Source organism: Ursus americanus, chromosome 33 (assembly GCF_024610735.1).
Source record: "Ursus americanus isolate L20-20 chromosome 33, mUrsAme1.1.p, whole genome shotgun sequence".
Taxonomy (NCBI): domain Eukaryota; kingdom Metazoa; phylum Chordata; class Mammalia; order Carnivora; family Ursidae; genus Ursus; species Ursus americanus.
The window spans coordinates 63,190-81,427 of NC_142159.1; the positions used below are offsets into that span (position 1 = coordinate 63,190).

General features: G+C 47.6%; 1 protein-coding gene across 1 annotated transcript in view; it reads left to right on the top strand.

The window, feature by feature from the left end:
* Positions 1–17,854, top strand: part of LOC123780119 (uncharacterized) — a 66,016-nt gene extending 48,162 nt beyond the window's left edge. The window contains exons 8-25 of the mRNA XM_087858708.1: positions 460–524; positions 1,007–1,037; positions 1,926–2,002; positions 2,592–2,616; positions 3,241–3,305; positions 3,898–3,922; positions 4,547–4,611; positions 8,108–8,138; positions 9,001–9,077; positions 9,667–9,691; positions 10,330–10,394; positions 10,972–10,996; positions 11,625–11,689; positions 12,284–12,314; positions 13,194–13,270; positions 13,861–13,885; positions 15,665–15,753; positions 17,578–17,854. Coding sequence (XP_087714834.1) covers positions 460–524; positions 1,007–1,037; positions 1,926–2,002; positions 2,592–2,616; positions 3,241–3,305; positions 3,898–3,922; positions 4,547–4,611; positions 8,108–8,138; positions 9,001–9,077; positions 9,667–9,691; positions 10,330–10,394; positions 10,972–10,996; positions 11,625–11,689; positions 12,284–12,314; positions 13,194–13,270; positions 13,861–13,885; positions 15,665–15,738 — 848 coding nt within the window. The 3' untranslated portion in view covers positions 15,739–15,753; positions 17,578–17,854. The remainder of the gene's footprint in view (positions 1–459; positions 525–1,006; positions 1,038–1,925; positions 2,003–2,591; positions 2,617–3,240; positions 3,306–3,897; positions 3,923–4,546; positions 4,612–8,107; positions 8,139–9,000; positions 9,078–9,666; positions 9,692–10,329; positions 10,395–10,971; positions 10,997–11,624; positions 11,690–12,283; positions 12,315–13,193; positions 13,271–13,860; positions 13,886–15,664; positions 15,754–17,577) is intronic.
* Positions 17,855–18,238: the final 384 nt, after the last annotated feature.

Consider the following 18,238-nt stretch of genomic DNA (forward strand, 5'->3'; position numbering starts at 1 on the left):
GTGAGAAACTATGTGCATGTGTCTCCAGTCCTAGGAAACCAAGGCATTCCCCCTGGGTGGTGTGGGTGTGTGTGCATGAGGCTTGGAGGTTAGGTGTCTTGTGTAGTGTGATTGTGAGTGTGTGTGTGTGTGTGTGTGAGAGAGAGAGCAAGAGAAAGAGAGAGACAGAGAGAGAGAAGACAGAAACATAGAGAGAGAGACACAGAGAGAGAGAGAAAGGTGTTTCTCCAGGAGATATGTCAGACAGATACTGCATGATGTCACCCTTCTCCAAAGCCATGTCATCACACTGCGCACTTTAGAGCCTTACTGCAGTGGGTGGCCCAGCAGGGGCACTTCAGTCCATGCTTGGAAACCAGCTGGCTCCATAAACGCCAGCCTCGTGTCCATATCAAGCAACATTCCATGAATATTCTTGGGCAACAAGAGGAATGTGCTGACGGGTACTCTGTGTCTTAGATGCCTTGGAGGAAGACATCGATCCCATCAAAGGAGACAGCGCCGGAGGCACACCTCTCGCCATGGTGAGCTAGAAGTTCTTTGTCCGAGGAACAGATGTTGCTTTCTTGGTTTCTTTCCAATCAAATTCAGATGAAAATCAGACAATGTACATTTGAGATTATACATATAGATCTCATATAATTTTCTTTTTTGGGAGAGCATTGAGTGATTGTCTCTGCCAACCGTTAGGGGATTTGAGAGGACATTTACCATTGGCGACACCAAATGTGGTTCTAAACGCTGTGGTAGGATCCTGTCCCTCAGTAACACTTTCTCCTGCTTGGATGAAGCATTTTGTAGTCACCGTCCTGAATGGACTGGACAGACATGTCCCCCAGGAAAAACAACTTCCTAAGGCATCCAGTTCACTTACTTTGGGGTCATTGGACTCAACCACTGTGTTCCATCTGGGTTCCTAAAGTCATTGAGGGAAATAAAGCTCATGCAGACAGACAGTGTGTAGCATGACCTGAGCCTCACGGTGTCCTCTTTTCTGTACCTGCAGGTGACACCTTCAACCATCACCAGCGAGAGCGGTACGTATTGTGGAATCAGCCTCTTCCTGAGATAAAACTCTAGATGTTAATGCAGGTGGGGCATCCTTGCAATCCTCAGTCTGGCGAGCCTCCCTGATTGGGTTGTGGGGGTGTGGGGCACCAGAGATTTCCCAGGTGAAAAAATGTGTCCATGTGTCTACAGTCCTAGGAAGCCATTGTATTCCCTGTGTGTGGTGTGGGTGTGTGTTCATGAGGCTTGGGGTTGGGGTTTCTTTTGTGGCTCTATGTGGTGTGATTGTGAGTGTGTGATTTTGTGTGGGAGACAGGGAGAGACAGACACAGACAGAGAGATGCAGAGAGGGAGAGGGAGAGATGGAAAGAGTGAGAGAGAGATTGCATATGTCTCCAGGAGGTGTATCCCACTGCCACTGCACAACTCCCATTGTCCACATTCTCAAAAAAAAAGAAAGAAAGAAAGAAAGAAAGAAAGAAAGAAAGAAAGAAAGAAAGAAAAAAGAAAAGACAAGATGAGATAAAGAAATCTCATCACAGGGCACACATTTTAGCCCTATTAGCGCAGGAGGCCCAGTGGTGGCGTTCAGCCCATGCCTGGGAACCAAATGCCTCCATATGCTCTAACCCCATTCATAGTGAGCAATACTCTTCGAGGCATTCTTTTTTTTTTTAAGATGTTATTTATTTGAGAGAGAGTGAGTGAGAGCACAAACAGGTGAGAGGGGCAGAGGGAGAGAGAAAAGCAGACCCTTGCTGAGCAGAAGCCCCATCCGGGACTCGATCCCAGGACCCTGCGGTCCTGACTTGAGCTGAAGGCAGATGGTTCACCGACTGAGCCACCCAGGCTCCCCACCCCGCATCATTCTTGAGCAGCACCACCAATACGCTGACAGGTACTCTGTGTCCTTCTAGATGTGACTGATGATGGCGCTGTCTGGTCCTGGCTGTATCAGAGGATCCCAGAGGAGGAGGGCCTGCCTCCTGACAAGGTGAGCTCGCCTGTCTATCCCCGAGGAACAAATGTTGCTTTCTGGGTTTCTTTCCAATCAAATTCAGATGAAATTCAGACAGTATACTCTGTGTTGGCGAATTGAACATAATACTAAAACAAAAATAATTTTCCTAATGTCAACTGCTTGTATATGGAAATGAAATTATTTTTATATACAGATTTTATGTAAAAAGCTATATATACTTTTGAGATTCTACATATGGAATTTCCCTGGCCAGGAGAGCGTTGAGTGGTTGTCTCTGCCAACCGTTAGCTGATTCGAGAGGACATTTAGCATTGGCGACACCTAACGTGGTTCTAAACGCTGTGGTAGGATCCTGTCCCTCAGTAACACTTTCTCCTGCTTGGATGAAGCATTTTGTAGTCACCGTCCTGAATGGCCTGGACAGACATGTCCCCCAGGAAAAACAACTTCCTAAGGCATCCCCAGACACTTACTTTGGGGTCGTTGGACTCAACCACTGTGTTCCATCTGGGTTCCTAAAGTCATTGAGGGAAATAAAGCTCACACAGACAGTGTGTAGCATGACCTGGGCCTCACGGTGTCCTCTTTTCTGTACCTGCAGGGGACAGGAGCATCTGGTGAATGCGGTACGTATTCTGGAATCAGCCTCTTCCTGAGACAAAACACTAGATGTTAATGCAGGTGGGGCATCCTTGCAATCCTCAGTCTGGCGAGCCGCCCTGATTGGGTTGTGGGGGTGTGGTGGACAGGAGATTTCCCAGGTGAAAAAGTGTGTCCATGTGTCTACAGTCCTAGGAAGCCATTGTATTCCCTGTGTGTGGTGTGGGTGTGTGTGCATGAGGCATGGTGTTGGGGTGTCTTTTGTGGCCCTATGTGGTGTGATTGTGAGTGTGTGTGTGTGTGTGAGAGAGAGAGAGAGGAACAAAGACAGAAAGACAGAGAGACATAGAGAGACAAAGAGAGAGATGACCGAGAAAGAGAGACAGAGAGGGGGAGAAAGAGAGAGAATGGTGTTTCTCCAGGAGATATGTCAGACAGATACTGCATGATGTCACCCTTCTCCAAAGCCATGTCATCACACTGCGCACTTTAGAGCCTTACTGCAGTGGGTGGCCCAGAAGGGACACTTCAGTCCATGCTTGGAAACCAGCTGGCTCCGTACACCCCAGCCTCGTGCCCATATCAAGCAACATTCCATGAATATTCTTGAGCAACAAGAGGAATGTGCTGACGGGTACTCTGTGTCCTAGATGCCTTGGAGGAAGCCCTGGATCCCATCAAAGGAGACAGCGCCGGAGGCACACCTCTCACCATGGTGAGCTAGAAGTTCTTTTTCCGAGGAACAGATGTTGCTTTCTTGGTTTCTTTCCAATCAAATTCAGATGAAATTCAGACAGTATACTCTGTGTTGGCGAATTGAACATAATACTAAAACAAAAATCATTTTCCTAATGTCAACTGCTTGTATATGGAAATGAAATTATTTTTATATACAGATTTTATGTAAAAAGCTATATGTACTTTTGAGATTCTACCTATGGAACTTCCCTGGTGGGGAGAGCGTTGAGTAGTTGTCTCTGCCAACCGTTAGCTGATTCGAGAGGACATTTAGCATTGGCGACACCAAACGTGGTTCTAAATGCTGTGGTAGGATCCTGTCCCTCAGTAACACTTTCTCCTGCTTGGATGAAGCATTTTGTAGTCACCGTCCTGAATGCACTGGACAGACATGTCCCCCAGGAAAAACAACTTCCTAAGGCATCCAGTTCACTTACTTTGGGGTCGTTGGACTCAACCACTGTGTTCCATCTGGGTTCCTAAAGTCATTGAGGGAAATAAAGCTCATGCAGACAGACAGTGTGTAGCATGACCTGAGCCTCACGGTGTCCTCTTTTCTGTACCTGCAGGGGACAGGAGCATCTGGTGAATGCGGTACGTATTCTGGAATCAGCCTCTTCCTGAGACAAAACACTAGATGTTAATGCAGGTGGGGCATCCTTGCAATCCTCAGTCTGGCGAGCCGCCCTGATTGGGTTGTGGGGGTGTGGTGGACAGGAGATTTCCCAGGTGAAAAAGTGTGTCCATGTGTCTACAGTCCTAGGAAGCCATTGTATTCCCTGTGTGTGGTGTGGGTGTGTGTGCGTGAGGCTTGGGGTTGGGGTTTCTTTTGCGGCTCTATGTGGTGTGATTGTGAGTGTGTGTGTGTGTGTGAGAGAGAGAGAGAGGAACAAAGACAGAAAGACAGACATAGAGACAATGACAAAGAGAGAGATGACCGAGAAAGAGAGACAGAGAGGGGGAGAAAGAGAGAGAATGGTGTTTCTCCAGGAGATATGTCAGACAGATACTGCATGATGTCACCCTTCTCCAAAGCCATGTCATCACACTGCGCACTTTAGAGCCTTACTGCAGTGGGTGGCCCAGCAGGGGCACTTCAGTCCATGCTTGGAAACCAGCTGGCTCCATACACCTCAGCCTCGTGCCCATATCAAGCAACATTCCATGAATATTCTTGAGCAACAAGAGGAATGTGCTGACGGGTACTCTGTGTCCTAGATGCCTTGGAGGAAGCCCTGGATCCTATCAAAGGAGACAGCGCCGGAGGCACACCTCTCGCCTTGGTGAGCTAGAAGTTCTTTGTCCGAGGAACAGATGTCGCTTTCTTGGTTTCTTTCCAATCAAATTCAGATGAAATTCAGACAGTATATTCTGTGTTGGCGAATTGAACATAATACTAAAACAAAAATCATTTTCCTAATGTCAACTGCTTGTATATGGCAATGAAATTATTTTTATATACAGATTTTATGTAAAAAGCTATATGTACTTTTGAGATTCTACCTATGGAACTTCCCTGGTGGGGAGAGCATTGAGTGGTTGTCTCTGCCAACCGTTAGCTGATTCGCGAGGACATTTAGCATTGGCGACACCAAACGTGGTTCTAAACGCTGTGGTAGGATCCTGTCCCTAACACTTTCTCCTGCTTGGATGAAGCATTTTGTAGTCACCGTCCTGAATGGACTGGACAGACATGTCCCCCAGGAAAAACAACTTCCTAAGGCATCCAGTTCACTTACTTTGGGGTCGTTGGACTCAACCACTGTGTTCCATCTGGGTTCCTAAAGTCATTGAGGGAAATAAAGCTCATGCAGACAGACAGTGTGTAGCATGACCTGAGCCTCACGGTGTCCTCTTTTCTGTACCTGCAGGTGACACCTTCAACCATCACCAGCGAGAGCAGTACGTATTCTGGAATCAGCCTCTTCCTGAGATAAAACTCTAGATGTTAATGCAGGTGGGGCATCCTTGCAATCCTCAGTCTGGCGAGCCGCCCTGATTGGATTGTGGGGGTGTGGGGCACCAGAGATTTCCCAGGTGAAAAAATGTGTCCATGTGTCTACAGTCCTAGGAAGCCATTGTATTCCCTGTGTGTGGTGTGGGTGTGTGTTCATGAGGCTTGGGGTTGGGGTTTCTTTTGTGGCTCTATGTGGTGTGATTGTGAGTGTGTGATTTTGTGTGGGAGACAGGGAGAGACAGACACAGACAGAGAGATGCAGAGAGGGAGAGGGAGAGATGGAAAGAGTGAGAGAGAGATTGCATATGTCTCCAGGAGGTGTATCCCACTGCCAATGCACAATTCCCATTGTCCACATTCTCAAAAAAAAAAGAAAGAAAGAAAGAAAGAAAGAAAGAAAGAAAGAAAGAAAGAAAGAAAAAAGAGAAGAAAAGACAAGATGAGATAAAGAAATCTCATCACAGGGCACACATTTTAGCCCTATTAGCGCAGGGGGCCAGTGGTGGCGTTCACCTGATGCCTGGGAACCAAATGCCGCCATATGCTCTAACCCCATTCATCGTGAGCAATACTCCTCGAGGCATTCTTTTTTTTTTTTTAAGATTTTATTTATTTGAGAGAGAGAGAGTGAGAGCACAAACAGGTGAGAGGGGCAGAGGGAGAGAGAAAAGCAGACCCTTGCTGAGCAGAAGCCCCATCCGGGACTCGATCCCAGGACCCTGCGGTCCTGACTTGGGCTGAAGGCAGATGGTTCACCGACTGAGCCACCCAGGCTCCCCACCCCGCATCATTCTTGAGCAGCACCACCAATACACTGACAGGTACTCTGTGTCCTTCTAGATGTGACTGATGATGGCGCTGTCTGGTCCTGGCTGTATCAGAGGATCCCAGAGGAGGAGGGCCTGCCTCCTGACAAGGTGAGCTCGCCTGTCTATCCCCGAGGAACAAATGTTGCTTTCTGGGTTTCTTTCCAATCAAATTCAGATGAAATTCAGACAGTATACTCTGTGTTGGCGAATTGAACATAATACTAAAACAAAAATCATTTTCCTAATGTCAACTGCTTGTATATGGAAATGAAATTATTTTTATATACAGATTTTATGTAAAAAGCTATATATACTTTTGAGATTCTACATATGGAATTTCCCTGGTCGGGAGAGCGTTGAGTGGTTGTCTCTGCCAACCGTTAGCTGATTCGAGAGGACATTTAGCATTGGCGACACCAAACGTGGTTCTGAACGCTGTGGTAGGATCCTGTCCCTCAGTAACACTTTCTCCTGCTTGGATGAAGCATTTTGTAGTCACCGTCCTGAATGGACTGGACAGACATGTCCCCCAGGAAAAACAACTTCCTAAGTCATCCCCAGACACTTACTTTGGGGTCGTTGGACTCAACCACTGTGTTCCATCTGGGTTCCTAAAGTCATTGAGGGAAATAAAGCTCACACAGACAGTGTGTAGCATGACCTGGGCCTCACGGTGTCCTCTTTTCTGTACCTGCAGGGGACAGGAGCATCTGGTGAATGTGGTACGTATTCTGGAATCAGCCTCTTCCTGAGACAAAACACTAGATGTTAATGCAGGTGGGGCATCCTTGCAATCCTCAGTCTGGCGAGCCGCCCTGATTGGGTTGTGGGGGTGTGGTGGACAGGAGATTTCCCAGGTGAAAAAGTGTGTCCATGTGTCTACAGTCCTAGGAAGCCATTGTATTCCCTGTGTGTGGTGTGGGTGTGTGTGCGTGAGGCTTGGGCTTGGGGTGTCTTTTGTGGCTCTATGTGGTGTGATTGTGAGTGTGTGTGTGTGTGTGTGAGAGAGAGAGAGAGAGGAACAAAGACAGAAAGACAGAGAGACATAGAGAGACAAAGACAAAGAGAGAGATGACCGAGAAAGAGAGACAGAGAGGGGGAGAAAGAGAGAGAAAGGTGTTTCTCCAGGAGATATGTCAGACAGATACTGCATGATGTCACCCTTCTCCAAAGCCATGTCATCACACTGCGCACTTTAGAGCCTTACTGCAGTGGGTGGCCCAGCAGGGGCACTTCAGTCCATGCTTGGAAACCAGCTGGCTCCATACACCCCAGCCTCGTGCCCATATCAAGCAACATTCCATGAATATTCTTGAGCAACAAGAGGAATGTGCTGACGGGTACTCTGTGTCCTAGATGCCTTGGAGGAAGCCCTGGATCCTATCAAAGGAGACAGCGCCGGAGGCACACCTCTCGCCTTGGTGAGCTAGAAGTTCTTTGTCCGAGGAACAGATGTTGCTTTCTTGGTTTCTTTCCAATCAAATTCAGATGAAATTCAGACAGTATATTCTGTGTTGGCGAATTGAACATAATACTAAAACAAAAATCATTTCCCTAATGTCAACTGCTTGTATATGGAAATGAAATTATTTTTATATACACATTTTATGTAAAAAGCTATATGTACTTTTGAGATTCTACCTATGGAACTTCCCTGGTGGGGAGAGCATTGAGTGGTTGTCTCTGCCAACCATTAGCTGATTCGTGAGGACATTTAGCATTGGCGACACCAAACGTGGTTCTAAATGCTGTGGTAGGATCCTGTCCCTCAGTAACACTTTCTCCTGCTTGGATGAAGCATTTTGTAGTCACCGTCCTGAATGGACTGGACAGACATGTCCCCCAGGAAAAACAACTTCCTAAGGCATCCAATTCACTTACTTTGGGGTCGTTGGACTCAACCACTGTGTTCCATCTGGGTTCCTAAAGTCATTGAGGGAAATAAAGCTCATGCAGACAGACAGTGTGTAGCATGACCTGAGCCTCACGGTGTCCTCTTTTCTGTACCTGCAGGTGACACCTTCAACCATCACCAGCGAGAGCGGTACGTATTCTGGAATCAGCCTCTTCCTGAGATAAAACTCTAGATGTTAATGCAGGTGGGGCATCCTTGCAATCCTCAGTCTGGCGAGCCTCCCTGATTGGGTTGTGGGGGTGTGGGGCACCAGAGATTTCCCAGGTGAAAAAATGTGTCCATGTGTCTACAGTCCTAGGAAGCCATTGTATTCCCTGTGTGTGGTCTGGGTGTGTGTTCATGAGGCTTGGGGTTGGGGTTTCTTTTGTGGCTCTATGTGGTGTGATTGTGAGTGTGTGATTTTGTGTGGGAGACAGGGAGAGACAGACACAGACAGAGAAATGCAGAGAGGGAGAGGGAGAGATGGAAAGAGTGAGAGAGAGATTGCATATGTCTCCAGGAGGTGTATCCCACTGCCACTGCACAACTCCCATTGTCCACATTCTCAAAAAAAAAAAAAAAGAAAAGAAAAGAAAAGAGAAGAAAAGACAAGATGAGATAAAGAAATCTCATCACAGGGCACACATTTTAGCCCTATTAGCGCAGGAGGCCCAGTGGTGGCGTTCAGCCCATGCCTGGGAACCAAATGCCTCCATATGCTCTAACCCCATTCATAGTGAGCAATACTCTTCGAGGCATTCTTTTTTTTTTAAGATGTTATTTATTTGAGAGAGAGTGAGTGAGAGCACAAACAGGTGAGAGGGGCAGAGGGAGAGAGAAAAGCAGACCCTTGCTGAGCAGAAGCCCCATCCGGGACTCGATCCCAGGACCCTGCGGTCCTGACTTGAGCTGAAGGCAGTTGGTTCACCGACTGAGCCACCCAGGCTCCCCTCCCCGCATCATTCTTGAGCAGCACCACCAATACGCTGACAGGTACTCTGTGTCCTTCTAGATGTGACTGATGATGGCGCTGTCTGGTCCTGGCTGTATCAGAGGATCCCAGAAGAGGAGGGCCTGCCTCCTGACAAGGTGAGCTCGCCTGTCTATCCCCGAGGAACAAATGTTGCTTTCTGGGTTTCTTTCCAATCAAATTCAGATGAAATTCAGACAGTATACTCTGTGTTGGCGAATTGAACATAATACTAAAACAAAAATCATTTTCCTAATGTCAACTGCTTGTATATGGAAATGAAATTATTTTTATATACAGATTTTATGTAAAAAGCTATATATACTTTTGAGATTCTACATATGAAATTTCCCTGGTCGGGAGAGCGTTGAGTGGTTGTCTCTGCCAACCGTTAGCTGATTCGAGAGGACATTTAGCATTGGCGACACCAAACGTGGTTCTAAACGCTGTGGTAGGATCCTGTCCCTCAGTAACACTTTCTCCTGCTTGGATGAAGCATTTTGTAGTCACCGTCCTGAATGGCCTGGACAGACATGTCCCCCAGGAAAAACAACTTCCTAAGGCATCCCCAGACACTTACTTTGGGGTCGTTGGACTCAACCACTGTGTTCCATCTGGGTTCCTAAAGTCATTGAGGGAAATAAAGCTCACACAGACAGTGTGTAGCATGACCTGGGCCTCACGGTGTCCTCTTTTCTGTACCTGCAGGGGACAGGAGCATCTGGTGAATGCGGTACGTATTCTGGAATCAGCCTCTTCCTGAGACAAAACACTAGATGTTAATGCAGGTGGGGCATCCTTGCAATCCTCAGTCTGGCGAGCCGCCCTGATTGGGTTGTGGGGGTGTGGTGGACAGGAGATTTCCCAGGTGAAAAAGTGTGTCCATGTGTCTACAGTCCTAGGAAGCCATTGTATTCCCTGTGTGTGGTGTGGGTGTGTGTGCGTGAGGCATGGTGTTGGGGTGTCTTTTGTGGCTCTATGTGGTGTGATTGTGAGTGTGTGTGTGTGTGTGTGAGAGAGAGAGAGGGACAAAGACAGATAGAAAGACAGAGAGACATAGACAGAGAGACAAAGACAAATAGAGAGTTGACCGAGAAAGAGAGACAGAGAGGGGGAGAAAGAGAGAGAAAGGTGTTTCTCCAGGAGATATGTCAGACAGATACTGCATGATGTCACCCTTCTCCAAAGCCATGTCATCACACTGCGCACTTTAGAGCCTTACTGCAGTGGGTGGCCCAGCAGGGGCACTTCAGTCCATGCTTGGAAACCAGCTGGCTCCATACACCCCAGCCTCGTGCCCATATCAAGCAACATTCCATGAATATTCTTGAGCAACAAGAGGAATGTGCTGATGGGTACTCTGTGTCCTAGATGCCTTGGAGGAAGCCCTGGATCCCATCAAAGGAGACAGCGCCGGAGGCACACCTCTCACCATGGTGAGATAGAAGTTCTTTTTCCGAGGAACAGATGTTGCTTTCTTGGTTTCTTTCCAATCAAATTCAGATGAAATTCAGACGTTGGCGAATTGAACATAATACTAAAACAAAAATCATTTTCCTAATGTCAACTGCTTGTATATGGAAATGAAATTATTTTTATATACAGATTTTATGTAAAAAGCTATATGTACTTTTGAGATTCTACATATGGAACTTCCCTGGTGGGGAGAGCGTTGAGTGGTTGTCTCTGCCAACCGTTAGCTGATTCGAGAGGACATTTAGCATTGGCGACACCAAACGTGGTTCTGAACGCTGTGGTAGGATCCTGTCCCTCAGTAACACTTTCTCCTGCTTGGATGAAGCATTTTGTAGTCACCGTCCTGAATGGCCTGGACAGACATGTCCCCCAGGAAAAACAACTTCCTAAGGCATCCCCAGTTCACTTCTTTGGGGTCGTTGGACTCAACCACTGTGTTCCATCTGGATTCCTAAAGTCATTGAGGGAAATAAAGCTCACACAGACAGTGTGTAGCATGACCTGGGCCTCACGGTGTCCTCTTTTCTGTACCTGCAGGGGACAGGAGCATCTGGTGAATGCGGTACGTATTCTGGAATCAGCCTCTTCCTGAGACAAAACACTAGATGTTAATGCAGGTGGGGCATCCTTGCAATCCTCAGTCTGGCGAGCCGCCCTGATTGGGTTGTGGGGGTGTGGTGGACAGGAGATTTCCCAGGTGAAAAAGTGTGTCCATGTGTCTACAGTCCTAGGAAGCCATTGTATTCCCTGTGTGTGGTGTGGGTGTGTGTGCGTGAGGCTTGGGCTTGGGGTGTCTTTTGTGGCTCTATGTGGTGTGATTGTGAGTGTGTGTGTGTGTGAGAGAGAGAGAGAGGAACAAAGACAGAAAGACAGAGAGACATAGAGAGACAAAGACAAAGAGAGAGATGACCGAGAAAGAGAGACAGAGAGGGGGAGAAAGAGAGAGAATGGTGTTTCTCCAGGAGATATGTCAGACAGATACTGCATGATGTCACCCTTCTCCAAAGCCATGTCATCACACTGCGCACTTTAGAGCCTTACTGCAGTGGGTGGCCCAGCAGGGGCACTTCAGTCCATGCTTGGAAACCAGCTGGCTCCATACACCCCAGCCTCATGCCCATATCAAGCAACATTCCATGAATATTCTTGGGCAACAAGAGGAATGTGCTGACGGGTACTCTGTGTCCTAGATGCCTTGGAGGAAGCCCTGGATCCTATCAAAGGAGACAGCGCCGGAGGCACACCTCTCGCCTTGGTGAGCTAGAAGTTCTTTGTCCGAGGAACAGATGTCGCTTTCTTGGTTTCTTTCCAATCAAATTCAGATGAAATTCAGACAGTATATTCTGTGTTGGCGAATTGAACATAATACTAAAACAAAAATCATTTTCCTAATGTCAACTGCTTGTATATGGAAATGAAATTATTTTTATATACAGATTTTATGTAAAAAGCTATATGTACTTTTGAGATTCTACATATGGAACTTCCCTGGTGGGGAGAGCGTTGAGTGGTTGTCTCTGCCAACCGTTAGCTGATTCGAGAGGACATTTAGCATTGGCGACATCAAATGTGGTTCTAAACGCTGTGGTAGGATCCTGTCCCTCAGTAACACTTTCTCCTGCTTGGATGAAGCATTTTGTAGTCACCGTCCTGAATGGACTGGACAGACATGTCCCCCAGGAAAAACAACTTCCTAAGGCATCCCCAGTTCACTTACTTTGGGGTCGTTGGACTCAACCACTGTGTTCCATCTGGGTTCCTAAAGTCATTGAGGGAAATAAAGCTCATGCAGACAGACAGTGTGTAGCAGGACCTGAGCCTCACGGTGTCCTCTTTTCTGTACCTGCAGGTGACACCTTCAACCATCACCAGCGAGAGCGGTACGTATTGTGGAATCAGCCTCTTCCTGAGATAAAACTCTAGATGTTAATGCAGGTGGGGCATCCTTGCAATCCTCAGTCTGGCGAGCCGCCCTGATTGGGTTGTGGGGGTGTGGGGCACCAGAGATTTCCCAGGTGAAAAAATGTGTCCATGTGTCTACAGTCCTAGGAAGCCATTGTATTCCCTGTGTGTGGTGTGGGTGTGTGTTCATGAGGCTTGGGGTTGGGGTTTCTTTTGTGGCTCTATGTGGTGTGATTGTGAGTGTGTGATTTTGTGTGGGAGACAGGGAGAGACAGACACAGACAGAGAGATGCAGAGAGGGAGAGGGAGAGATGGAAAGAGTGAGAGAGAGATTGCATATGTCTCCAGGAGGTGTATCCCACTGCCACTGCACAATTCCCATTGTCCACATTCTCAAAAAAAAAAAAAAAGAAGAAAGAAAGAAAGAAAAGAAAAGAGAAGAAAAGAAAAGATTAGATGAGATAAAGAAATCTCATCACAGGGCACACATTTTAGCCCTATTACCGCGGGAAGCCCAGCGGGGCATACAGCCCATGCCTGGGAACCAAATGCCTCCATATGCTCTAACCCCATTCATAGTGAGCAATACACCTCGAGGCATTCTTTTCTTTTTTTTAAGATTTTATTTATTTGAGAGAGAGTGAGTGAGAGCACAAAGAGGTGAGAGGGGCAGAGGGAGAGAGAAAAGCAGACCCTTGCTGAGCAGAAGCCCCATCCGGGACTCGATCCCAGGACCCTGCGGTCCTGACTTGAGCTGAAGGCAGATGGTTCACCGACTGAGCCACCCAGGCTCCCCTCCCCGCATCATTCTTGAGCAGCACCACCAATACGCTGACATGTGCTCTGTGTCCTTCTAGATGTGACTGATGATGGCGCTGTCTGGTCCTGGCTGTATCAGAGGATCCCAAAGGAGGAGGGCCTGCCTCCTGACAAGGTGAGCTCGCCTGTCTATCCCCGAGGAACAAATGTTGCTTTCTGACTTTCTTTCCAATCAAATTCAGATGAAATTCAGACAGTATACACTGTGTTGGCGAATTGTACATAATACTAAAACAAAAATCATTTTCCTAATGTCAACTGCTTGTATATGGAAATGAAAATTTTTTTATATACAGATTTTATGTAAAAAGCTATATATACTTTTGAGATTCTACATATGGAATTTCCCTGGTTGGGAGAGCGTTGTGTGGTTGTCTCTGCCAACTGTTAGCTGATTTGAGAGGACACTTAGCATTGGCGACACCAAACGTGGTTCTAAACGCTGTGGTAGGATCCTGTCCTTCAGTAACACTTTCTCCTGCTTGGATGAAGCATTTTGTAGTCACTGTCCTGAATGGACTGGACAGACATGTCCCCCAGGAAAAACAACTTCCTAAGGCATCCCCAGTTCACTTACTTTGGGATCGTTGGACTCAACCACTGTGTTCCATCTGGGTTCCTAAAGTCATTGAGGGAAATAAAGCTCACACAGACAGTGTGTAGCATGACCTGGGCCTCACGGTGTCCTCTTTTCTGTACCTGCAGGGGACAGGAGCATCTGGTGAATGCGGTACGTATTCTGGAATCAGCCTCTTCCTGAGACAAAACTCTAGATGTTAATGCAGGTGGGGCATCCTTGCAATCCTCAGTCTGTCGAGCTGCTGTGATTGGGTTGTGGGGGTGTGGTGGACAGGAGATTTCCCAGGTGAAAAAGTGTGTCCGTGTGTCTACAGTCCTAGGAAGGCATTGTATTCCCTGTGTGTGGTGTGGGTGTGTGTGCGTGAGGCTTGGGTTTGGGGTGTCTTTTGTGGCTCTATGTGATAAGATTGTATTTTTGTGTGGGAGACAGGGAGAGTCAGACACAGAAAGAGAGATGCAGAGATGCAGAGAGGGAGAGATGGAAAGAGCGAGAGAGAGATTGCATATTGCTCCAGGAGGTGTATCCCACTGCCACTGCACAATGTCCATTGTCCACATTCTCAAAAAAAAAAGAAAGAAAGAAAGAAAGAAAAGAAATTAAAAGAAAAGAAACGAAATGAAAAGACGAGATAAAGGAATCTCGTCACAGCGCACACATTATAGCCCTATGACCGCGGGAGGCCAAGCGGTGGCCCTCAGCTCATGCCTGGGAACCAAATGCCTCCATATGCTCTTACCCCATTCATAGCGAGCAATACTCCCCGAGGCATTCTGCTGCAGAGGTGAGGTGAGAGGCACATCCTGGAGCACATTTCTCTCTTCTCCTCACCATATCCCTTATACTGGGAGCAGAGCAAGACCTTCACTTGGCTCCATGGGAGAGAGGCTCATATGCAGCTGCCCGGAGACCCTCCCTGGCTGACGGGAATTCTAGAGGCCTGTGTGAAGGCTGCTGGGCTGGCAGCACACACTGGCTCTCACGTCCCTCTGAGCTGGTCTCCTGGGACTGACTGGGCCCAGGACAGAGGCTCTGGGAAGCGGGGCCAGGGTCTTTGCTCCTGTCAGAGTCCACTGACAGCGACGGGCCTGGTCCCCACATCGTGGTCACGGCCCACCGTCAGACCTTCCATCCATCTGCTCGGGGCCTCCCCTAGTCCTTCCAGGTCTCAGGGTCTTTGGTGAACACTGCAGGTACTGGTGTTTATGTGGCCACACCAGCTGGAGAATGCCCGTCCCCCCACTGACAGACTAGGGGAATTCGGACAAATACCATTACCTCTACTGTCACACTCATCTCCTCTCTGGGCTAGGACACTTACGGGCTGTCATCAATTGGAAGTGTGTGTCAAGTGCCCAAGATGAGCCCAGGCACGGGGCAGTCTACTTGATTGCCCAGCTGATGCTCACTCTCATGGCCCAGCATCACCCCAGGCCCGTGGCAGCCGCCTCCATGTTAGCTGCATTGGCTCATTGATCAACTGATTGACTAGGGAGCGTGTCAGTAAACCCATGATCATTCCTCCACTGTTCCCATTGCAGAGAACAGTCTGGTTGTTGGAGGTGACAGGAGAAGGGAAATAAGGAATTAATGATTCAGGGAGAAAGGAGGGAGGGTAGCAGGAGGGAGCAGAGGAAGGTAGGAAATCATGGGGACAGAAAGTCATGGGCACCACCGTGGCTGCCTCTTGAAAGAATGGGCTGACAGGCACTGCTTCCTGGTCCCAGTTATGAAATCTGAGGGCTGGGAAGGGCCCAGAGACCCTGGATGCCTTTCTCATCAGTGAGGTAAAGGGATCACGGCCCCATGGGTGGTGAGGTGGGGGGACTGCGGAGCTGAGGGCAGCATTGAGTTTTGGGGTCGGGGACATAATCCCTGGGGCAGTGGCCTGAATCCTCACTTCACCCTGATTGTCCCCTTTCCTTTCCCAAGACCAGGCCATGACGATGGCCACTGTCATCCGTAAGGAAGACGACTTCGCAGGATGCGAAGACTCGGACCCATAGATCCACCATCCGCATGTAATTTATTTCCTCTTTCATTTTTATACTCTTTTTTTTTTGGTAAAGATTTATTTATTTTATTTTGGGAGAGACTGAGATGGCACGAGTGGGGGAGGGACAGAGGAAGAGAGAGGGAGACCCCAAAGCAGAATCCCCACTGAGGGCAGAGCCTGACATGGGACTTGACCCCAGGACCCAGAGACCATGACCTGAGCCGAAATCAGGAGTCACATGCTTACCCGCCTTTGCCACCCAGGCACCCGTCTCCTCTCTCTTACTGAGAAGGTCCTTTTTGTAGCTTTGGCCAAGTTCCTCTTTCCTGCTTTTTACGATCCTCCTCCTGCAGGACCTGGGCTCCTCCCGGCACTTGATGTTCTTGGATCTTCAAATCTATCATCTCTCTCTTCAGCCCTGTCATTTTTGGGGCCCAAGGCATGAGATGCACAAATGTTCTATTTCTACCAACTGTCACCAGCTCTCTTGGGAATCCTCTAAACCTAACCCCTCTCCTCTTCCAGAAAAAAATGTCTGATGCTCATGTGTACATTCATCACAATCCGAATTCTTGTTCCCCACGACTTCACCAACGATGACTTGGCTTTTCAGGGCCAACTCTAGACAACCTGATTGGAGCAAAATCATTCATTTGAGAAGCATCATTGGAAAGGAGGAAGCCCAATGGGCAGCACATTTTGGATGCTATGTTGAGGCCTCCAAAAGAAATTCTGAATCCAAAGTTGTTTCACTAAGAGACCAGAAGGGTATATCCTTTTTGTTCTCTCCTGGACAGAACAGTGGCATACCTGGACAGTCATGGCCCAGGAGTTCACTGAAGGCCCCTCTCCTTTTCCCGTGTGCTCGATCAAGACTGAAAAAGGAAATCTAAATTTCCCTTGTAATTCAGTTCTTATATAACGTGTGAATGATCTCCGACTTTGTCCAGAGTACAAAAAAGCCTCTAAAAAGGGTTCTCTTTACTTGGCCAAAAAGAAATATAGAGTTTCACAAGAAATTACAATTTTGCTGGAACACAGTTCATTATTTAAGACATAAACTGTTTCAAGTGGGCAAAACATTTTCATCCTTCCATTAAAAGTAGCAAAACTTTCAGAAACCTGTGAGCTCCCTGGGTGCAAATACACACTAGCGATGATGGCTCTCCAGTCTATACCCTTGGGAACACACGGGCTCTCCCACTAAATGAGTAGCTGGAAGTTCCTTATCTCTAGGAATTTCACTACCCAGACTAGATTGCACTACCCTACTACGTGCAGACATGGCAGCATATTGCAAAGAGCCCTTGTAATAGTGCCCAAGGTTTTCACCAACAGCTTCAGGCCTCCATTCCTGAAATCTTCCTGGAAGCCTCTTCATGATCTTCAACCTCAGGCAGAGACATCAGAGAAAAACTGCCCTTACACATCCCCTGAAGGGACCCCTTCAGGTACTGTTTAAAAACAAAGCAGTGTAACTCCTGGGAGTTCACCTTTGGCTTCACATGTCTCCACTAAAATAAATATAATAATTTAAAAAATCAGAATTTCACACAATTAGAGGGCTACTCAAACTGAGGTTTCTCAGAGATCCTCTGAAAATAGCCAGTCTTCAGAAGCAGGCAGCTGCCCCAAGATTTTCAGAACAGGCAAATTGTGATGGCTAGTGGGCAGTTTCCACACAAGATATTGGGTCAAGACTCCCATTTGATTCTTTTTCTGTTTTGTATCTGCTCAGTTAAAATAATTCTTCTCATTTTCCATAAACCCTTGTTGCCATTCACCCAGAATGACCCCTTTACTCCCGTTTTCTTATTCTAATCATTCTACTAATTATTACCCTTGATAGGTCAGAACATCCCTGACGTCACTCCTGGGTTTCTGACTGCTGGATGTGCCGTCCGTCCGTGGACCCCCCATGGTACGTCCCTCTGGGAACTTCCGATTTCATCAAATGAAATGAATCACCAAGGTTGGACATTCCAACTCCTGTGTCAGCTCCAAACCGAGGCCACTTGTGATGATTCAGGCACACGACTTGGAGGAATTGCTACGTCTGCCCCAAATGAGAACAGTGTTCCCTTTGGTGGGAAGTGCATAAATAGAAAAAGCCTGTAAGAAATCTATCTCTAGGGCGCCTGGGTAGCGCAGTCGTTAAAGCATCTGCCTTTGGCTCAGGGCATGATCCCGGCGTACCGGGATCGAGTCCCACATCGGGCTCCTCCGCTGTGAGCCTGCTTCTTCCTCTCCCACTCCCCCTGCTGTGTTCCCTCTCTCTCTGGCTGTCTCTCTGTCACATAAATGAATAAAATCTTTAAAAAAAAAAAAAAACAAGAAATCTATCTCTAATGTTGGCAAAAGCGACTGGTAACTCTTGGCATGTCACTTAATCTCTCTACGTTTCAGTGCCTCCCACTAGAATATGGCTTACAGCCCCTGCTCTGCCCCCACCCACCTCAATAGGGCTGACCTGAGGATTACAGGAGATGGTAACAGGTATTGTCCACGAG